Source organism: Budorcas taxicolor, chromosome 24 (assembly GCF_023091745.1).
Source record: "Budorcas taxicolor isolate Tak-1 chromosome 24, Takin1.1, whole genome shotgun sequence".
Classification (NCBI taxonomy): Eukaryota; Metazoa; Chordata; class Mammalia; order Artiodactyla; family Bovidae; genus Budorcas; species Budorcas taxicolor.
Window position 1 is genome coordinate 34408420 of NC_068933.1, and position 22892 is coordinate 34431311.

The window sequence follows — 22892 nt, forward strand, 5'->3', positions numbered from 1 at the left end:
TGGAGCCCCTCAAAATAAAGTCTGACACTGTTTCTACTGTTTCCCCATCTACCTGCCATGAAGTCATGGGATCAGATGCCATGATCTTCATTTTCTGAATGTTGAGCTTTAAGCCAAGCCAACTTTTTCACTCTCCACTTTCACTTTCCTCAAGAGGCTTTTTAGTTCCTCTTTGCTTTCTGCCCTAAGGCTGGTGTCATCTGCATATCTGAGGTTATTGATATTTTCCCCACCGATCTTGACTCCAGCTTGTGCTTCCTCCAGCCTGCCCGGGTCCAGCCCCAGTGGATCCAGGGAATTCAAAGGGGGGACAGAGTCGGTGTCTTAGAAAAGAATTATTTAATTAGAGATATAAAGACAGATTAGGAACGAATGGTGTAGTAGGAAAATTAGTGGAGAAAAGAGGGTGAATAACTTGGTTTATGCAGAAAACCAATAAAACTCCAAGACAAGGAGTTTGCACCACCTACGTAGGCCACCGGCACCCACTTGAATAGTGGAGGGTGCCCCGCCTTGGACTCCCTCTCGCGTGGGTCTTAGAAGCCGGGGCAAGTAAGTAGACATGGCGAGCCTCCACGCTCCAGATGGGAATTCAGCCAGAAAAAAAGAGAATGAAAAGAGGCCACATGGGGGAAACCAGTCTTTCCAGGAACTGGTCCGTCTCTTTATTTTTCAGATCCGCTTATATACTTTTGTTACACATAGATATGGAATACAGAGTCACGCGGGGTCAGCAGACCTGACCCTTATCAAAATCAGGTGCTTTATACAAATGTCTTAGGGGCTTTACATCATCTTACGGCCATGAGGCCTGCTGAAATTTTATGGCCCTTTCTGATAACGGTCAGTCAACCATAAAACTTATTCTTCCTGGGGTTAATTTTCTTAAACCAAGTGCCACCCTCCTAAGGCACGAGATAAAGTTGCATTCCTATAGGGTGAAGGTGCAGTGGGTTACAATTAAGAAAGGAATTTACTTAGCCTAAGGTTTAACATGAATTAATATCAAAGGTTAATACTTATTTCTCTTATATGCTAGTTATATTCATTAATGTGTATAAGGGCAGGGGATATGGAGACTTAGCAGCAAACATTGGCCCCAAAATAAAAAATCCTTCACCAATATAATTCCTAATCAACCCACTATACTATACTAATAATTTTCTAACTTCTCAAAAGAATCTGTATTTAGAAAGTTTAAAGAATCTTGTGCCTCTCACAGCTGGGAGGCTGTGAACAATCACATGTGGCCGGACGAGACTGTCTGTCAGGCAGGCTAGAGAACTTTCAGAGGAGTTTGTGAACTGAAACACTCTTGTCACGCCCAGGAATTTTATTAGCTGGAGCTTTAAGTTAACTCTTTCTCAGAGAGAGATTGGGGGGGGGGGGCAGCCCCCCGAAATGTCAAAAGTGTAAGTGAAAGCATAAAGCAATAAAGTAGGCAGACTCTGGTTTTGGGAGAAGATGCTCGAGAATTTCCAGGGGGACTCCTGAGGCTCGATCCCACCTTTGCGTATGTCGAGCCTCCTTCTTCATGACCTTTACCATGGGCAGAGTTCCTCACGCTGGCTCCTGGCACCAGCCCAGCTTTATCTTTAAACCCCCCAAATTTATCATTATCAGCATACATGGACAAAACACAATGTCTGCAATATAATGATAGGAAATAACCAAAAATGTCTATTTCTTAAAATGTGCTAGCCCTATATTTATACCTTCAGGTATGGGAATAAATTCATAATATATCATTAGTGATGTTTGTTTGGCAAAAACCTGGGAATGAGTGTTTACATGTTTGTGGATGTGGGTATGTGTCTGTGAATATATGTAAAACAGAAAGCGCTTAGCAGTGGAGAGGGACTTAATTAGTGGATGAAGGCCTTCTTTTGTGTGTTAGTCACTCAGTCAAGTCCAGCTCTTTGCAACCCCATGGAGTATCACTGCCAGGCTCCTCTATCCATGGAATTCTCCAGGCAAGAACACTGGAGTGGGTAGCCATTCCCTTCTCCAGAGGATCTTCTTGACCTAGGGATCAAACCTGGGTCTTCTGCATTACAGGCAGATTATTTACTGTTAAGCCTGAGGGCAGCCCTATGTATCAATTATATAGTCTTTAATAAACTTAGAAGACAAACATTTTTCCTTCTTGCATTTCTTTTTCTTGGAGATGGCTTTGGTCAAAACCTCCTGAACAATGTTACAAACCTCAATGTATAGTTCTGCAGCCATTCTGTCTACCAGATCTAGTCCCCTGAAACTATTCATCCCTTCCCCTGTAAATCATAAGGGATTTGACTTATGTCATTCCTGAATGGCCTAAAAGGAGAAAGGTAAATATAAACCCAACTGAATGCAGAGTTCCAGAGAACAGCAAGGAGAGAAAGCCTTTTTAAGTGGACAATGTAAAGAAATAGAAGAAAACAATGGAATGAGGAAGACTAGAGCACTCTTCAAGAAAATTAGTGATACCAAGGGAACATTTCATCCAAGGATAAGCACAGTAAAAGACAGAAATGGCAAGGACCTAATAGAAGCAGAAGAGATTAAGAAGAGGGAGCAAGAATACACAGAAGAACTGTAGAAGAAAGTCTTAATGTCCCGGATAACCATGATGGTGTGGTCACTCACCTAGAGCCAGACATCCTGGAGTGTGAAGTCAAGTGAGCCTTAGGAAGCATACCTATGAACAAAGCTAATGGAGGTGATGGAACTCCAGCTGAGCTATTTCAAATCCTAAAAGATGATTCTGTTAAAGTGCTGCATTCAATACACCAGCAAGTTTGGGAAACTCAGTAGTGGCCACAGGACTGGAAAAGGTGAGTTTTCATTTCAGTCCCAAAGAAAGGCAATGCCAAAGAATGTTCAAATTACCATAAAATTGCACTCACTTCACATGCTAACAAGATTATGCTCAGAATCCTTCAAGCTCGTCTTCAGAAGTACATGAACCGAGAACTTCCAGATGTACAAGTTGTATTTAGAACAGGCAGAGGAACCAGAGGTAAAATTGCCAACATCCATTGGATCATAGAAAAAGCAAGAAAATTCCAGAAAAAAAAAAATCTACTTTTGCTTCACTGACTATCTTAAACATTTTTTCTGTGTGAATCACAACAAACTGTGGAATACCTTATCTGCCTCCTGAGAACCTTTATGCAGATCAAGAAAGGCCAGTCAGAACTGAACACGAAGCAACAGACTGGTTCCAAATTGAGAAAGGAGTATGTCAACAATGTATATTGCCATCCTACTTACTTGACTTATATGCAGAGCATATCCTGCAAAATGACAGACTGGATGACTCACAAGCTGGAATCAGGATTCCTGGGAGAACTATCAACAACCTCAGGTGTGCAAATTATAGCACTCTAATGGCAGAAAGTGAAGAGGAACTGAAGAGACTCTTGATAAGGATGAAAGAGGAGAGTGAAAAAGCTGGCTTAAAACTCAGCATTCAAAAAATTAAGATCATGGCATCTGGTCCCACCACTTCATGGCAAATCAGTGGGAAAAAGGTAGAAACAGTGGCAGATTTCATTTTCTTGGACTGCACAATCACTGAGAATTGTGACTGCAACCACAAAATTAAAAGATGCTTGCTTCTTGGAAAAGAATATGACAAATCTAGATAGCATATTAAAAATCAGAGACATCACTTTGCCTACAAAAGTCCATGTAGTCAAAGCTCTGGTTTTTCCAGTAGTCATGTACAGATGTGAGAGTTGACCATAAAGAAGGCTGAATCCCAAAGAATTGATGCCTTTGAACTGTGGTGCTGGAGAAGACTTTTGAGAGTCCCTTGGACAGCAAGGAGATCAAACCATGAACATTCATTGGAAAGACTGATGCTGAAGCTGAAGTTCCAATACTTTGGCCACCTGATGGGGAGAGCAGACTCATCGGAAAAGACCCTGATGCTGGGATAAATTGAGGGCAAGAGGAGAAGGGAGCAACAGGATGAGATGGTTGGATGGCATCACTAATTCAATGGGCCTGAGTTTGAGCAAACTCAGGGAGATAATGAAGGACAGAGAAGTCTGTTGTGCTACGGTTCATGGGTGGCAAAGAGTTGGAAACAGCTTAGCAACTGAACAACAACAAACTTAGAAGATCAGGGATTTTATTCTTTTGAATGTAAGTATATATGACATACAGAGACTATCATGATTCATAGTAATTACATATTTTTCTGTTTCAGATATGTAATAATTTAGGCAATTGTCATTGCATTCCTGACTATACACCTCCAGATTGTGAATTACAAATTGGTTCACCAGGAGGAAGTATTGATGATGGAAATGATCATAAATCTTGTGAGTAGAAATTAAAGTTTTAAATTCTAGGATGTTTTAGTAATGAAGCATCAAAATAGGATGCTTTATGAAATAAAGAAATACACTACTAACTAAAATCTTTCGTGATCTCCCAAGTGACTAAAAGAGTTACTTTGAATAGTGGCTTTCATTAAATTAATGTTAAATAATATTTGCAATGTGCTTTCCACAGAGGCACCCAGTTTTAATCAACTCAGTTACTAAAATACAATATAATACTCAAGTTTCAATAAACATCATGCATGCTCAGTTGCCTCAGTCATGTCTGTCTCTTTGTGACCCTATCGACTGTGGCCCAGCAGGCTCCACTGTTCATGGGATTCTCCAAGCAAAAATAGCGGAGTGGATTGCCAGCTCCTTCTCCAGGGGATCTTCCCGACCCAGGGATTGAACCCAAGTCTCTTATATCTCCTGCATTGGCAGGCAGGTTCTTTACCACTAATGCTACCTGCGAAACCCTAATAAACATCACAGCATGAATGAAAAATAAATGTGGATGGATGAACATCATGCAAATTATTTGCATTCCATGTTATTAAAAACTTTGCAGGTTATTAAAAAGCACGTGTAGGATAAGGTGTTTATTTTGAATGAAATTTAGATTAAAAAATGTATGACAAAATATAAGTATACGTATTTACTAGGAAATAATAGTAAATCACATTTTGAGTGATGAAGTACAAGTTTATACTTTCTCTCGTTTCCATGAATGAAGGCAAGTTGCTCATTGATTCAACATCTATTTATGATAAAAACTCTCAATAGGGCTTCCTTTGTGGTCTAGTGCTTAAGAATCCACCTGCCAATGCAGAGGACATGGGCTCGATCCCCGGTCGGGGAGGATTCTACATGCCACAGGACAACTAAGTCCAGTCACTGTAGCTATTGAGTCGGTATGCCCTAGAGCCTGAGCTCCACAACAAAAGAAGCCAACTCAGTGAGAAACTTGCACACTGCAACCGAGAGGAGCCACTACTCATCACAAACTAGGGAAAGCCTGCACTCAGCAATGAAGACCTACCACAGCCAAAAATAAAACAGATAAATAAATCTTAAAAAAAATAAAACTGTCAACAGTGTGGGTATAGAGTGACTATACCTCATCAAGGTGGAGTCCACATATGGCAAACTCCAAACTAACATCATATGCAACAGTTAAAAGCTGAAAGCTTTTCCTCTAAGATCATGAATAAGACAAGGATGCCTATGCCACTACTTTTATCCAACACAGAATTGAAAGTCCTAGTCACAGCAATTAAACAAAAATGAATAAATAAAATAAATCCTAGATTCTAGTTGTATTTGATGAGTGTTTTCTTTGTAAAAAAATTAGCTTATTTATTTTTATTGGAGGATAATTGCTTTACAATATTGTGTCGGTTTCTGCCTATATCAACACTTTTGTTGGCATTTTAATTAATTTATTTATTTTTAATTGGAGAAGAGCATTTTGTTCTTATTGGATTACAAAGCCCAAATTGTTTCATATATATCCATTTGTAAAATTTTTCTTGTATTTGTGTCATTTCACTGGAACAGCTGGACACCCATAAGCAAAAGAATTATCCTAGTCACAGACCTCACAACTTTCAAATATTAACTCAAAATGGCTCGTAGTCCTAAAGTCTAAAAGTATAGCTAAGGACAAGCGCAGGCAACAGTAGTGACTGGAGACAGCGGTATGCATACACTTGGCTGTGGGGCCCAAGTGCAGGTGTCCAGGTGGTGGCAGATGTCAGCTGAAGATGTGTTTGTAGTGATCAGGGCTGGGGTAGGTGGCAATGGCTGGAGCCAACTATAGGCTCACTGGCTGCTCCAGTGGCCATGAATGTCAGTACACTTTCCTAGTGCGTCACACTCTTCTTCTGCAAATGCATACTGCAAGGGAATTCAGTGATGGGATGGGGAAATCGAGTTCTGGGGCATGCTGGTACACAACCTGACAGGCTAGCTCCAGGTAGGCACAGTGATGCCCACCACTGTCAGAAGTCCAATTGTGATCTGGATCCAACAAACAGCTAGATTATGCTCTCCTGTAGCCGTTCTCTTCCTCCCCTGGGTATGTGCACTTTCTTGCAGGTCAGGTCTTGCTGGGGATGTGCAGGTTCAGAGCTGAAGGCAGGGGCTGGTTACAAGTAGGCACGGTGGTGTGGGCCGGTCAGAGAGGCAGAACCTGATCGGGATCTGACAAACAGCTGCAGATGCCATGGGTGTTGATTTGCTCTTCTGTGGCTGGACGCTCACTGCAGGACATGCAGTGGAAGCCAGAGACAAGAGTCAGGCTGGGGATATACAAGTGCGTGACTGCAGGGGCTATTCACAGGTGGACATGGTGACACTGGCCTGTGATAGAAGGCAGGACCTGACTCTGTCCACAAACTGCAGTGTGTGGCCAGGAAGGAAGGCAGCAGAAAGGGAAGGCTGGCTGGCTATACATTCACCTGTGGCTGTAGGTTGTTGTTTTATCATTCAGTTGCTAAGTCGTGTCTGACTATTTGTGACCCCATGGACTGTGGCCCACCAAACTTCTCTGCCCATGAGATTTCCTGGGCAAGAATACTGGAATGGGTTGCTGTTTCCTTCTTCAGGGGATCTTCCCCACCCAGGAATAGAACCTGTGTTTCCTGCGTTGGCAGGCAGATTCTTTACACTGAGCTACCAGGGAAGCCTGCAGCAGATTACTTCCACTTATTATATCAGAGGGTCTAGTCAGTATATCCTTCCCCCCAAAGCATACAGATTAAACAGTAAAAAGAAAATTAGTGTTTCTGTACAGGTAATATGATCCTATATGCAGAAAATCCTAATGAGTCACCAAAACCTAAAGAGTAAGGTGGCAGAAAATGAGATCAATATACAAAAAGCAATTATATATCTACAAACTAAAAAGAGACCATCCAACAGTGACATTAAGGAAGCAATTTTATTCATGACAGAATAAAAAATAAAATACTTAGAAATAAATTCAGTGGAAAAGTATGTGATTTGTACACTGAAAACTTCAAACCATTGCTGAGATAAATTAAAGAAAATTTAAGTAACTGAAGAGACAGTTATGTTCAGAGTTTGGAAAACACTTGTTACAAGGTCAGTTCTCCCCAGATTTATCTATACACTCAGGAAAATCCTGTTGCAAGTCATCCATCAGGTTCATTTGCAGAAATTGACAAGCTGATTATAAACTATACAGAATTTCAAAGGGACTAGTGTTGTTAAAATAACTTTGAAACAGAGTGATGTTGGAGAAAATACATCACCCAATTCCAGAACTTTCTATAAAGTTACAATAATCAATGCAGTTTAACACTGATGTTAACATAGACATGTCGATCAATGGAACATAATAAATCACTGGAAGTAGAGCCACAGATGCATGGAAAACTAATTTTCCATAAAGTGCGAAGCAAATCAGTGAATAATGGATAGCTTTTTCAACAAAAAACGCTGGAACAATTATATACTCACATGCAGAAAAAAAAAGAATTCTGTACATGTTCTGACATCAAAATATGAAGCCTAAACTTATAAAACTTCCAGAAGAGAATATATGAGAAAACCTAAAGTGCCTTTGGATTAAATAAGGATTATTTTTTTAACATGTGATACCAAATCACAATCTAAGAAGGAAAGGTGAAAATTTGGACATCATCACAATGAAAAGATTTTGCTCTTCAAAACTCACTTGAAGAGTTTTGTATATAACTAGAGTTAGGTATATGGAGAAGGCAATGGCACCCCACTCCAGTACTCTTGCCTGGAGAATCCCATGGATGGAGGAGCCTGAAAGGCTGCAGTCCATGGGGTCGCTGAGAGTCGGACACGACTGAGTGACTTCACTTTCACTTTTCACTTTCATGCATTGGAGAAGGAAATGGCAACCCACTCCAGTATTCTTGCCTGGAGAATCCCAGGGATGGGGGAGCCTGGTAGGCAGCCATCTATGGGGTCGCACAGAGTCAGACAAGACTGCAGCGACTTAGCAGCAGCAGAGTTAGGTATATAACTAATAAATTATATTCTGAATATACACAAATTTTATATTCACAATATAATCTTTGACAATTAATAATGGAAAACAAACAGTCCGATAAAGATGGACAAAATATGGATACTTTATCAAAGAAAATATATAGGTGATAGATAAGCACATGTAAAGATGCCCAATATCATTGTTCATGAAAGAAATGCACACTAAAATCACAATTAGTTACTGTTACATTCTTTTAAAATTTATTTAAACATGAAGTTTTGTCAAAATGGGAGGATAGTGTTTCATACACTATTGTCGAAAACTGTACAGTTTCAGCTTCTTAAAAGAATCTCATTTATTTATTATTTATCTTTGGCTGTGCTGGGTCTTCATTGCTGCACGTTTCTAGTCGGAGTGAGCAGGGGCTCCTCAGTAGGTGTGGTGTGAGGGCTTCTCACTGCAGCGACTTCTCGCTGCAGAGCACAAGCTCTAGGGCATGAGGGCTTCAGTAGCTGTGGCTCCCCAGCTCTAGAGCACATGGGCTAACTTGTTCCTTGGGATATGGGATTTCCTGGATCAGGGCTGGAACCCGTGTCTCCTGCACTGGCAGGTGAATTCTTTATCACTGAGCCTCCAGGGAAGCCGTTTAGCTTCTTTCACCTATCATGTAATGCAGTCACTTTACTGTTTGCCCAAGAGAATAGAATGCCTTCACCCCTACAAAACTTTGTACATAAACATTCATAACAGCTGTACATGTAATAGATAGGAAAACAACCCAAAGACAAATCAACAGGTGATGGATCAACAAAGTGTGGTATATTCAAAACACAGCATACTATTGAACAATAAAAAGGAATGAGCTACTGTTAAAAATACAAATGTGTATGGATGTTAACATTTATGCTGTGTGAAAAAAAAAAGATTAAAATGAATAGAGACTGTATGACTTTATTTATATTAAATTGTAGAACACCTAAACTAATTGATAGAGAATGCTGATCAGATCAGTGGTTGCTTGTGTTGGGAGTGGCAGCAGAGCAGCATTATATGGGCTAGAAGAAACTTGTGGGTGATGGATGTATTCATTCCAGTTGAGCCTTGGACGACATGGATTTGAACTGCTCTGTGCATTAACAAGGATGTCTGGCATGCTGCAGTCCATGAGGTTGCAAAGACTCAGACACAACTTGGCAATTGAACACGTGCCTCCACTTGTACACAGATTGTATTTCAATAAATACCACAGTACTATAGCACCAGAAGCAGACTAAATCCATGGGAGAGCAGCTACAGATATGGTGGAGCCTGCACTACAGAGAGACCGCAGATATGGAGGACCAATGCTCAAGTTAAACAGGAGTGTTCAGACTGCTTGGAGTGGATCCCCCAACCCTGCAATGTTCAGGAGTCGACTGTCTTTTGACTGATGTGGTGGTTTTACAGATATAAACATATATATATATATATATATATATATTTACAACATATAACATACATCTCAAATAGATTCATGTATTATGCATCTAAAATAAGAATAAATCTGTTAAAAATCATAAAATTGAAATGACATCAAAGACAAGAGTCACACTATTTTATTGTCAAATCTCAGACATTAAACTTATTTTCCTTACCAATACTGATAAGAATTTTACATTAACTGAAGAAAATCCATAACTATCAAAACAAAAAATAATCTTTTAAGTATATGCCTCATTTGCTATATCTTATCCATTGTACAGTTATAGTGTTCACATTTCATCATATACGAAGAATCAGTTCAGTTCAGTTCAGTTGCTGAGTCGTGTCCGACTCTTTGCTACCCCATGGACTGCAGCACGCCAGGCCTCCCTGTCCATCACCAACTCCTGAAGTTTATTCAAACTCATGTACATTCAGTCGGTGATGCCATCCAACCATCTTATCCTCTGTCGTCCGCTTCTCCTCCTGCCTTCAATCTTTCCCAACATCAGGGTCGTTTCAAATGAGTCAGTTCTTCGCAAGAATAACTATATAATAAAAGAAGGAAAATACCAGTTATACCAAGACTCTCATCCATTGCTAATGTGAATGTAATTCCTACAACCACTTAGGAAAATCACTGGAAAAGTTACAAATGTTTGGTTTAGGCACACACTATAAGTAAGCATCACATTCCCAAGGCATATACCTGTGAGATAGGCACACATACATTGACTAAGAGACATGTAGTATAATATTCATAGCAGCACTATTCATAACACTCATAACTGCAAGTTACCCAAATGCTCATAAGAAGCAATGTATTTATAGCTGTTATTTCTATATAAAGATATTGTATGCAGTGATGAGAATGAATATTTTACAATTATAAACAATAATTTGGCTGAATCCCCAAATAAGGTAATATTGAGCCAAAAAATCAGATAGGATATAAATACATACAACATAACTCTATATAAAGGTTGCTGCTCCTGCTGCTGCTAAGTCCCTTCAGTGGTGTCCAACTCTGTGCAACCCCATAGACGGCAATCCAACAGGCTCCCCTGTCCCTGGGATTCTCCAGCCAAGAACACTGGAGGTTGCCATTTCCTTCTCCGTTATAATCTGTCAAAAATGATCCATGGATTAGTGATTTTCCATGGATGGTGGCTGAAAGAAAGTAGATTGGAGGTAGTGAGATGCTGGCAAAGTTACTTTTCCTGGATCTGGTGTTGGTTACATAGATGTGTTCAATTTAGAAAATTCTTTGAGCTATAAAATGATGAAGTGAATGCATGTCTGTTAGTATTGTTACATTTCTGTAAAAAATCTACTAACTAAACAGTAATGGAGGGAAGCAATATCTTTTTTTGTTTTGTTTTGTTTTAATATAAATTTATTTATTTTAACTGGAGAACAGAATTATGATTAGAAAATGTCCTCGTGTGTGCTTTTGAGACTCTAGCAGAGTATGTTTTGAGATCTGGATTATTTTTCTAATTCTTTGCCAATATATTTATTTATTGTGCACTTTTGCTGCTGTGGCTGCTAAGTCACTTCAGTCGTGTCCAACTCTGTGCGACCCCAGAGACGGCAGCCCACCAGGCTCCCCCGTCCCTGGGATTCTCCAGGCAAGAACATTGGAGTGGGTTGCCATTTCCTTCTCCAGTGCATGAAAGTGGAAAGTGAAAGTGAAGTCACTCAGTCATGTCTGACCCTCAGTGACCCCATGGACTGCAGCCTACCAGGCTCCTCCATCCATGGGATTCTCCAGGCAAGAGTACTGGAGTGGGGTGCCATTGCCTTCTCCATGTCTCCTTTTGGGAATTGTGTAATATTTGAATTTTTTAAGACAGCAAAGGACACACTATATTGTTGGCTGTCAACAAGAGAGAAAAAATACACACAACACACACTTTACATATAGGTAGACACAGACACAAGTATGGGTATAGAAATGGATTTTACTCACAAGTATAAAATATAAATACTGGATGGAGAAACATAGTCATTTAAAAATGGTTTCCTTTGAGGAGCAAAACTATGTGACTTGGCAAGGTAGTGGATGGGGGATTTTCACAGCATATTGCTGAATTTTTAACTTAAGCCCTACTAATATGTCACCTTTAAAATAAATAAATAAGATGAATGTAGTAAACAGACTTCAAACTGTATATACAGTATCGTAATACTTTAAAAATATGCATAAAAGATGACTAGTAAGCCTCCAATACTTTGATCACCTGATGCGAAGAACTGACTCAATGGGAAAAAACTCTGATGCTGGGAAAGATAGAAGGCAGGAGGAGAAGGGGACGACAGAGTATGAGATGGTTGAATGGCATCACTGACTCGATGGATATGAGTTTGAGCAAGCTCCAGGAGTTGGTGATGGACAGCAAGGCCTGGCATGCTGCAGTCCATAGGGTCGCAAAGAGTCGGACACGACTGAAAGACTGAACTGAGTGAATTTAGTAAGCCTATGAAAACTATGCAATTGTAGTTTTGGGTATGAGCTTAAATGCCCTTTTATTTCCTCATATATGACAGTTTGCAAGGTCTTAAACTTTCAATTATGTATATGATTTTACATGTATGCATATGACTGCTGTCCAACTCTTTGCGACCCCATGGACTGAAGCCCGCCAGGTTCCTCTGCCCATGGAATTTTCCAGGCAAGAATACTGCAGTGAGTTGCCATTCCCTCCTCCAGGATGCATATGATTAAAGTGAGATAATAGAAATTTATTCAAACATTCAGTGAATATCCACTTATTTCTGTGTTTCACTTCCAGATACAATGTTTACTAAAAAAGGCTACAATACACATCAAAACTGGCTTATTTTAAGTTTCTACATTTTTCTGCCCTTTTTCATAACTTGCACCATTATGATAATGAAGCGAAATGAAATGAGAAAATCATGCAACAAAGAGAGTGTGGAATATGAGGGGTAAGTAAGATTTTACAAATAATTTAGTATCTTAAATTGTGCTGGTCATTAACCAGTGTCATAAATTCATAATTATATATTTGTTATGTTTATTTGAAATGTGTGCTATTTTAAAATCTAAACAAATGTGCTTTTATCCATTCTGTTTTCCCAATAGTTCATTATTAGTATATTAAGACAAATCAAAATTTTGACTGCTCTAGAACTGTTTTCCTGATGAATATTCCACAGTGTAATAGGGACTTAATATGAGAAAACTATATTTGGTATATCATTTTAAGTTCCTAAGTGGATCTAAATTAAGTAGCAGTGTTTGTTTCCTTCAGAGAAATCCTTTTTATCCAATTTAGAATTTATGTCAAAAATGTCATTAATAAATCCTTGAACCTCAAAATATTTCTATCTCTTTAGTAGTCTCAAATGTTGTTAAAAAAATCTCTGCAGAATTCCTCTGAAATTAGATACTGTTTCTTACAAACTTGTGCATGATTTTCTTACTTCTGTGCGTCTTCCTTTCTGATGACCTAACTCTTTAACTCATTGAAGGCAAGAAACCTTTATATCAATCCCAATATGTGACAGCATGAATGAGGATTTTAGCCTCAAAGTGACATTTTCTTTGAAAACTATTATTGTGTGCTGTGCTTAGTCGCTCAGGCCTGTCTGGCTCTTTGTGACCCTGTGGGCTGTAGTCTGCCAGGCCCCTCAGTCCATAGGATTCTCCAGACAAGAATATTGGAGTGGGTTGTCATGCCCTCCTCCAGGGGCTCTTCCTGACCTAGGGATTGTACCCAGATCCGCCGCATTGCAGGCAGATTCTTTACCATCTGAGCCACCAGGAAAGCCCATTTTATGAAGACATATTCAGTTATACACACATCACATGTATATCATTTAGGGAAATGTTGATTCATATTCACTGAAAGAGAAAGTGACTTAATTGGCCATCATGAGACTTTACAGAGGAAAAGAGAATTCAAAGAAAGCCCTGACAGGTAATGTTGTTGAGGGAACCTGAATAATGTACATGCTGAATACAGCTCTATATCTAAAAATTCATGCTGTCCCAGCCTTAATGACTGTTCCTTTACAAACTCTCCCACCCCACCTGGGATGTGTACCATTAAGCTTTCCATCTTTGTTTATTCTATAAGTATATACTGGAGCTTTACAATACATGATTTTTACCACATAGGAAAAAATTGTTTTATCTTATAGCCATGTATTTATTTCCAACATGCATTAAGCTAGGGCTCTGGGTTAAGGTAATAAGTTCACAGAGCTGGAGCATCATTCTCATCAAATCACATCAAAGACAAATGCTATGAACTGATAACTTAATCTCAATCTTTAATAACTTGGAGGAAGTAGTGTTTGTCAGGTATTTCCTGACAACATGAAAACACCTGTTAGATTATTTCTCTCTTTTTTTATACTTAAATCTATATAAAAAAAAGCAGCTAAATGTACCCCATATGTTTTTGGTTTTTGAGTAGTTCTTCACTTTCAGGCTCTATAAAAGGTGTTTCAGAATTATCTTGTATATTCTTTGTCACAGCCCTCAGTTCAGTTCAGTCGCTCAGTCGTGTCTGACTCTTTGCGACCCCATGAATCGGAGCACTCCAGGCCTCCCTGTCCATCACCACCTCCTGGAGTTCACACGGACTCACATCCATCGAGTCAGTGATGCCATCCAGCCATCTCATCCTCTGTTGTCCCCTTCTCCTCCTGCCCCCAATCCCTCCCAGCCTCAGAGTCTTTTCCAATGAGTCAACTCTTCGCATGAGGTGGTCAAAGCACTGGAGTTTCAGCTTCAGCATCATTCCTTCCAAAGAAATCCCAGGGTTGATCTCCTTCAGAATGGACTGATTGGATCTCCTTGCAGTCCAAGGGACTCTCAAGAGTCTTCTCCAACACCACAGTTCAAAAGCATCAATTCTTCGGTGCTCAGCCTTCTTCACGGTCCAACTCTCACATCCATACATGACCACAGGAAAACCCATAGCCTTGACTAGACGGACTTTAGTCAGCAAAGTAATGTCTCTGCTTTTGAATATACTATCTAGGTTGGTCATAACTTTTATTCCAAGGAGTAAGCATCTTCTAATTTCATGGCTGCAGTCACCATCTGCAGTGATTTTGGAGCCCCCTCAAAATAAAATCTGACACTGTTTCCACTGTTTCCCCATCTATTTCCCATGAAGTGATGGGACCAGATGCCATGAGATTCGTTTTCTGAATGTTGAGCTTTAAGGCAACTTTTTCACTCTCCTCTTTCACTTTCATCAAGAGGCTTTTTAGTTCCTCTTCACTTTCTGCCATAAGGGTGGTGTCATCTGCATATCTGAGGTGATTGATATTTCTCCCAGCAGTCTTGATTCCAGCTTGTGTTTCTTCCAGTCTGGTGTTTCTCATGATGTCCTCTGTATATAAGTTAAATAAGCAGGGTGACCATATACAGCCTTGACGTACTCCTTTTCCTATTTGGAACCAATCTGTTGTTTCAGGTCCAGTTCTAACTGTTGCTTCCTGACCTGCATACAGATTTCTCAAGAGGCAGGTTAGGTGGTCTGGTATTCCCACCTCTTTCAGAATTTTCCACAGTTTATTGTGATCCACACAGTCAAAGGCTTTGGCATAGTCAATAAAGCAGAAATAGATGTTTTTCTGGAACTCTCTTGCTTTTTCCATGATCCAGCGGATGTTGGCAATTTGATCTCTGGTTCCTCTGCCTGTTCTAAAACCAGCTTGAACATCAGGAAGTTCACAGTTCACTTATTGCTGAAGCCTGGCTTGGAGAATTATGAGCATTGCTTTACTAGAGTGTGAGATGAGTGCAATTGTGTGGTAGTTTGAGCATTCTTTGGCATTGCCTTTCTTTGGGATTGGAATGAAAACGGACCTTTTCCAGTCCTGTGGCCACTGCTGAGTTTTCCAACTAATTCCAGTTAGCTCAACTGGAATTCCATCACCTCCACTAGCTTTGTTCGTAGGGATGCTTTCTAAGGCCCACTTGACTTCACATTCCAAGATGTCTGGCTCTAGATTAGTGATCACATCATCATGATTATCTGGGTCGTGAAGATCTTTTTTGTACAATTCTTCCGTGTATTCTTGCCACCTCTTCTTAATATCTTCTGCTTCTGTTAGGTCCATACCATTTCTGTCCTTTATCAAGCCCATCTTTGCATAAAGTGTTCCCTTGGTATCTCTAATTTTCTTGAAGAGATCTCTAGTCTTTCCCATTGTGTTGTTTTCCTCTATTTCTTTGCATTGGTCACTGAAGAAGGCTTTCTTATCTCTTCTTGCTATTCTTTGGAACTCTGCATTCAGATGCTTATTTCTTTCCTTTACTCCTTTGCTTTTTGCCTCTCTTCTTTTCACAGGTATTTGTACGGCCTCCCCAGACAGCCATTTTGCTTTTTTGCATTTCTTTTCCATGGGGATGGTCTTGATCCTGTCTCTTGTACAATGTCACGAACCTCATTCCATAGTTCATCAGGCACTCTATGTATAAGATCTAGACCCTTAAATCTATTTCTCACTTCCACTGTATAATCATAAGGGATTTGATTTAGGTCATACCTGAATGGTCTAGCGGTTTTCCCTACTTTCTTCAATTTGAATCTGAATTTGGTAATAAGGAGTTCATGATCTGAGCCACAGTCAGCTCCTGGTCCTGTTTTTTTGACTGTATAGAGCTTCTCCATCTTTGGCTGCATAGGATATAACCAGTCTGATTTCGGTGTTGACCATCTGGTGATGTCCATGTGTAGAGTCTTCTCTTGTGTTGTTGGAAGACGGTGTTTGCTATGACCAGTGCATTTTCTTGGCAAAACTCTATTAGCCTTTGCCCTGCTTCATTCCGCATTCCAAGGCCAAATTTGCCTGTTACTCCAGGTGTTTCTTGACTCCTACTTTTGCATTCCAGTCCCCTATAATGAAAAGGACATCTTTTTTGGGTGTTAGTTCTAAAAGGTCTTATAGGTCTTCATAGAACCATTCAACTTCAGCTTCTTCAGCGTTACTGGTTGGGGCATAGACTTAGATAACTGTGATACTGAATGGTTTGCCTTGGAGATGAACAGAGATCATTCTGTCGTTTTTGAGATTGCATCCAAGTACTGCATTTCGGACTCGTTTGTTGACCATGATGGCTACTCCATTTCTTCTGAGGGATTCCTGCCCACAGTAGTAGATATAATGGTCATCTGAGTTAAATTCACCCATTCCTGTCCATTTTAGTTCGCTGATTCCTAGAATGTTAATGTTCACCCTTGCCATCTCTTGTTTGACCACTTCCAATTTGCCTTGATTCACGGACCTGACATTCCAGGTTCCTATGCAATATTGCTCTTTACAGCATCGGACGTTGCTTCTATCACCAGTCACATCCACAACTGGGTATTGTTTTTACTTTGGCTTCATCCTTTCATTCTTTCTGGAGTTATTTTTCCACTGATCTCCAGTAGCATATTGGGCACCTAATGACCTGGGGAGTTCCTCTTTTGGTATCCTATCATTTTGCCTTTTCATACTGTTCATGGGGTTCTCAAGGCAAGAATACTGAAGTGGCTTGCCATTCCCTTCTCCAGTGGACCACGCTCTATCAGACCTCCCCACCATGACCCGCCTGTCTTGAATTGCCTCGCAGGCATGGCTTGGTTTCATTGAGTTAGACAGGGCTATCTTCCTAGTATGATTATATTGACTAGTTTTCTGTGAGTATGATTTCATTGTGTCTGCCCTCTGATGCCCTCTTGCAACACCCACCATCTTACTTGGGTTTCTCTTACCTTGGGTGTGGGATATCTCTTCACAGCTGCTGCTCCTTACCTTGGACAAGGGGTATCTCCTTACCATCGCTGTTCCTGTCACTGCCCTAGAAGCAGCCTTTTGTACAAGGATTGTTGGTTTCTTTTATTGGAAAACAATATTACAGACCCAGATGCTAGGTTTGCACCTTGCTATTTGGGTTTCATTGCTTCTAGAACCTCACAACAGACAGATTTATGAATCTGATATGTGTATACAACACATGTATACACACAACTGTCCTTAGATATCCTGCAGATAAGTCCTTTATCACATATGTGATGTAGCTGGGTGGTCTGAATTTTTGCAACCTTATGAACTGTAGCAAACCAACTGTAGCAAACTGTAGCAAACTTTGCTACAGCAAAATGTAGCAAAGCCTGGTTTCCTCTGTTCCCCACTAACTCCTGGAGTTTGATGAACTTCATTTCCATTGAGTTGGTGATGCCATCTAACCATCTCATTCTCTGTTGCCCTCTTCTTTTATCAGATAAAAATTGAGTTTTTTTTTTCTTCAGATATGTGTCATATTTTCATTCAAATCATGGTATTTTTTGCTGAGGAAACATTTTTAAATTTTATCATTGTTTTCCTTCTTGGATTATGCTTTTGCTGTTATATTTAAAAACTCACCACCAAACCCAAGGTCACTCAGATTTTCTCCTATGCTTCCATCTTGAAGATTTATAGCTTTGCAATGTACATTTAGACCTATGATTCATTTTGAGGCAGTTTTTGTTCAAAATTTGAAGTAAAATTTTAGAGTATGACTTATGTGATAAAGTTTGTATTTTTGCAAATGTATGCCAAATAGTCCAGTGTCATTTGTTGAAAGAACTATATTCATCGAAATACCTTTGCACCTTCATTGAAAATCTTGAACATATATATGTAGGTCTAATATTGAATGAAGGAAATTAGATATTTCTTATTTTCTTGTTAATATTAAGTGCATCTTCTTATTTATAGGGTAAAGTTTTTTTTTTCTGCAATATATCTTTTTCCAAGTTTCAAATACTAGAATATGATTCTCTTTATCCACATTTTCAAATAAGTTTGCCTAAAAGAAAGATATGTTATCTTTTCCACATGCCACAGATTAAATAAGCTATGTCATGTCTGACTCTTTTGCAACCCCATGGACTGTGGCCCACCAGGCACTTTTGTCCATAGGATTTCTCAGGCAAAATTTAATGAAATGGGTAGCCATTTCCTTCTCCAGGGGATCTTCCTGACCCAGGGATGGAACCCACATCTCCTGTATTGGAAGACATATTCTTTTCTCTGTAGTGACTGGAAATATTCTATTTAGCCTTTCACTTTAGTCTTTCTAAACCATGGATTTTTCAAAGAACCAAAAGTATACAAAACTAAATAAACATTTTCATTATTTTCAGTCCTTTCATATCTGTAATTATTTTGCCTCATACTTAAATGATAAATTAACAGCAAAGTAATAAATCTAAAGCTATATATTTATGCATATAAATATGTATTCATATACGCTGCTGCTGCTAAGTCACTTACAGTCATGTCCAACTCTGTGCAACCCCAGAGATGGCAGCCCACCAGGCTACCCCGTCCTTGAGATTCTCCAATTGGAGCTGAAGCTCCAATACTTTGGCCACCTGATTTGAAGAGTTGATTCATTAGAAAAGACCCTGATGCTGGGAAAGATTGAAGGCAGGAGGAGAAGGGGATGACAGAGGATGAGATGGTTGGATGGCATCACTGTCTCAATGGACATGAGTTTGAGCAAGCTCCAGGAGATGGCGAAGGACAAGGAAGCCTGGTGTGCTGCAGGCCACAGCATCACAAAGAGGTGGACATGACTGAGTGGCTACACAAAACAGCCTTCTTTATGGTCCAACTCTCACATCTGTACATGACAACCGGAAAAAGCATAGTTTCGATTATATGACCTTTGTCAGCAAAGTAATGTCTCTGCTTTCTAATATGCTGTCTAGGTTTCTCATAGCTTTCCTTCCAAGGAGAAAGCTTTTTATAATTTTGTGGCTGCAGTCTCTGTCTGCAGTGATTTTGGAGCCCAAGAAAATAAAATCTGCCACTTTTTTCACATTTTTCCCACCTATTTTCCAAGAAGTAATGAGGCCGGCTGCCATAAGCTTAGTTTTTTGAATGTTGAGTTTTAAGTCAGCTTTTATGCTTTCTTCTTTCACCCTAATCAAGAAACTTTTTAGTTCTTTGCTTCCTGCCATAAGGGTGGTGTTATCTGCATATCTGAGGTTATTGATATTTCTCCTGGCAGTCTTGATTCCAGCTTTGATTCATCCAGCCTGGTATTTCTCATGATGTACTCTGCATATAAGTTAAAGAAGCAGGGTGACAACATACAGCTTTGACGTACTCTTTTCCCAATTTTGAATCAGTCTGTTGTTCCATGTCCGTTTCTAACTGTTGCTTCTTGACCTGCATAGGTTTCTCAGGAGGCACATAAAGTGGCCTAGTATTTCCATCTGTTTAAGAATTTCTACAGTTTGTTGTGATCCACACAGTCAAAGGGTTTAGGGTAGTCACTGAAGCAGAAGTAGATGTTTTTCTGGAATTCTCTTGCTTTTTCTATGATACAACTGATGTTATCTCTGGCTCCTCTGCATTTTCTAAGTATAACTTGTACATCTGGAATCCACTGATTCTTTATTTTTCACTCTCTCTGTTCCTTTGAGTGCCTATTTTGATCTGAGACTTAAAAAAGAAATCTGACAGTAGATATAGTTAAAGTATGAAACTGTCTACTACTAAACAGATTGTAAATTTGTATTTTCTTTTTCTTTCCCTAGTCATTCAGCCATTGTACCAGAACGCTATGACATGGACAACTAATATAGCTAAGCACTTCGCCAACAAAATGCTTACATGAAGAGGAGAAAGTGTTTTGTAACCCTTATGCTATCCCTAAATACACTTTAAATGTCAAATTTTCGAAAATAAAGTGCACTTGGGCAGGAGGAAGTCTTCCTTCAGTTCAGTTCAGTCGCTCAGTTGTGTCCAACTCTTTGTGACCCCATGGACTACAGCACGCCAGGCCTCCCTGTCCATCACCAACTCCTGGAGTTTACTCAAACTCAGGTCCATCACGTTGGTGATGCTATCCAGCCATCTCATCCTCTGTCGTCCCCTTGTCTTCCTGCCTTCAATCTTTCCCAGCATCAAGGTGTTTTCCAAGGAGTCAGTTCTTTGCATCAGGTGGCCAAAGTATTGGAGTTTCAAAGTCAGCATTGGTCCTTCCAATGAATATTCAGGACTGACTTCCTTTAGGATGGACTGGTTGGATCTCCTTGCAGTCCAAGGGACTCTCAAGAGTCTTCTCCAACACCACAGTTCAAAAAAGTCTCCTTTGTGACTCCCAAATACACCTAGCCGCTGGTGAACCCCTCCAGAGGGTCGCAAATCCTGGCTCCCAAGCTGGGGAGAGGCCCAATGCACAGCTGCACTTCCATCCCTCACTCCGCTCAACCCTGCAACAGACCTGCCTCTCCACCTGACTGCCCAGCTTGCCCCAGGCCAGTCCCTCAGGCATGCTCCTCCCCTCTCCTGTCCCTCTCTCCAGTCTCACCCCGCCTTAGCCCCTCCCCTCCTCTTTCCCTCCCGCCCCTCCCCCTACTTTCATCCCCGCCCTCAGCCCCAGCCACGCCCCTCCCAGGTCCTGCTCCCAATCCCCCCTCCCCCCGCCACGCTTGGTGAACCCCGCGAGCCATTTCCAGTCGACCGCCCTCCCTGAGGCAAGGCCAGTCACGCAATGTTGTCTCTCCTGCTACTCCTCACAGGGCTGGGCTGGCTGGCCTCCGCGGGCCATAGTAAGTGAGGACCGTGCCAGATAAGAGGGGGGCCCATCATCACAGTGTCCCTTGGCGCAGGGGTGAAGGGGGTTACTCTCCTGGCCCCAGAAGCCCAGGCCAGGCTGAGGGAGCCCGGGTTTGGTTGGAGTCCTGCCCAGTTTCAGGGTTCTGCCAGGCCAGCTGGTTGGAGGGCTCAGAGCAGGACTGGGATAGTTGATGGGAACACAGGTCTTCCAGGGAGATGGGGTGGGGGTGGGGGTAGGGAGAGGATCCTGGATGGGGTCCTGGGTACTTCTTCTTAAAACTCTACACAGTATGATTTTTGGGTGTGTGTGTGTGTGTGTCTCTGTGTGTGCGCGCACCCACTGGGGCTTGGAAGATCCACAAGTTATGTGATAGGAAAGGACAAATAAGAATGAATGCTGCCCTGGACTGGGGGATGCTCATTCCTCTCTTCCTTACTGCAGACTCAAACATCACTTCTACAAATTACAGTGCCACAGAAGACTGGGACAGATATTGACAGTGGAATTTCAAAAACGGATGTAATTAAGAAATAACTAAAAAAAAATATATATATATATATATATATATTTTTTTTTTTACTGGAGTGCAAGACCCAAATCAATGTATGCGTATCCCTTGTTGAAATTTTGTGTTCTAATGACTGTGTTATTGTTTTCATTTCTCAAGTAACAGATGAACGTTATGAAATAGACTCAGAGGGAAAAGACGCCTTGAGTTCTTGTCACACAAAAAGGCATCTACCGACTACCAGATTGTTTTCTATAAAAGATGTACATTTAAAAATGTCTTCTATGTAAGAGAAGCCATACCAATACTTATGTAATAGCATTTTAAAACGAAAATATACAAAGAATATCTTCATGCTTGTATTTAGACAAGGCAATGGCACCCCACTCCAGTACTCTTGCCTGGAAAATCCCGTGGATGAAGGAGCTTGGTAGGCTGCAATCCATGGGGTTGCCAAGAGTCAGACACGACTGAGTGACTTCACTTTCACTTTTCACTTTCATGCATTGGAGAAGGAAATGGCAACCCACTCTGGTGTTCTTGCCTGGAGAATCCCAGGGACGGGGGAGCCTGGTGGGCTCCTGTCTATGGGGTCACACAGAGTCGGACACGACTGAAGTGACTTAGCAGCAGCAGCAGCGTATATAAATCTTTGTAATGTTATTTTTTATTTGGTTAGCATAGTAAAACCTGTGCATGATGTACATTGTAAAATGAAATGTAGACAGTACAGAGACTTGTTAAGAAGGTGAATGGCCACCTCACTTTCTAAAGACAGTAAATTTGAAGGAGACTGAAGGTTTAGAGCCAGGCATACACACATGCACGCATATTTTTAATGAGCATGTATGAGAGTTGTAATTGACTTTATCTCTTATGGGTAGAGTTAGGATTATTTTTATGATAATATAGCTCTGACATTATTTTCCCTAACTGTTGGATATCTTATATGTAACATAGTGTAACACATTTTAGACATGTAGATAGTTTCATGGGCTTTCTTGGTGGCTAGACAGTAAAGAATCT

The 22892-nt window shown here is 40.5% G+C and overlaps 1 protein-coding gene across 1 annotated transcript in view; it reads left to right on the forward strand.

Moving 5' to 3' along the window:
• The window catches only part of LOC128068269 (disintegrin and metalloproteinase domain-containing protein 18-like), a 117649-nt gene extending 97273 nt beyond the window's left edge, over positions 1–20376 (forward strand). Inside the window, exons 18-20 of the mRNA XM_052661393.1 lie at positions 4199–4313; positions 12561–12717; positions 20334–20376. Of these exons, the coding sequence (XP_052517353.1) occupies positions 4199–4313; positions 12561–12717; positions 20334–20376 (315 nt within the window). The remainder of the gene's footprint in view (positions 1–4198; positions 4314–12560; positions 12718–20333) is intronic.
• The last annotated feature ends 2516 nt before the right edge of the window (positions 20377–22892 follow it).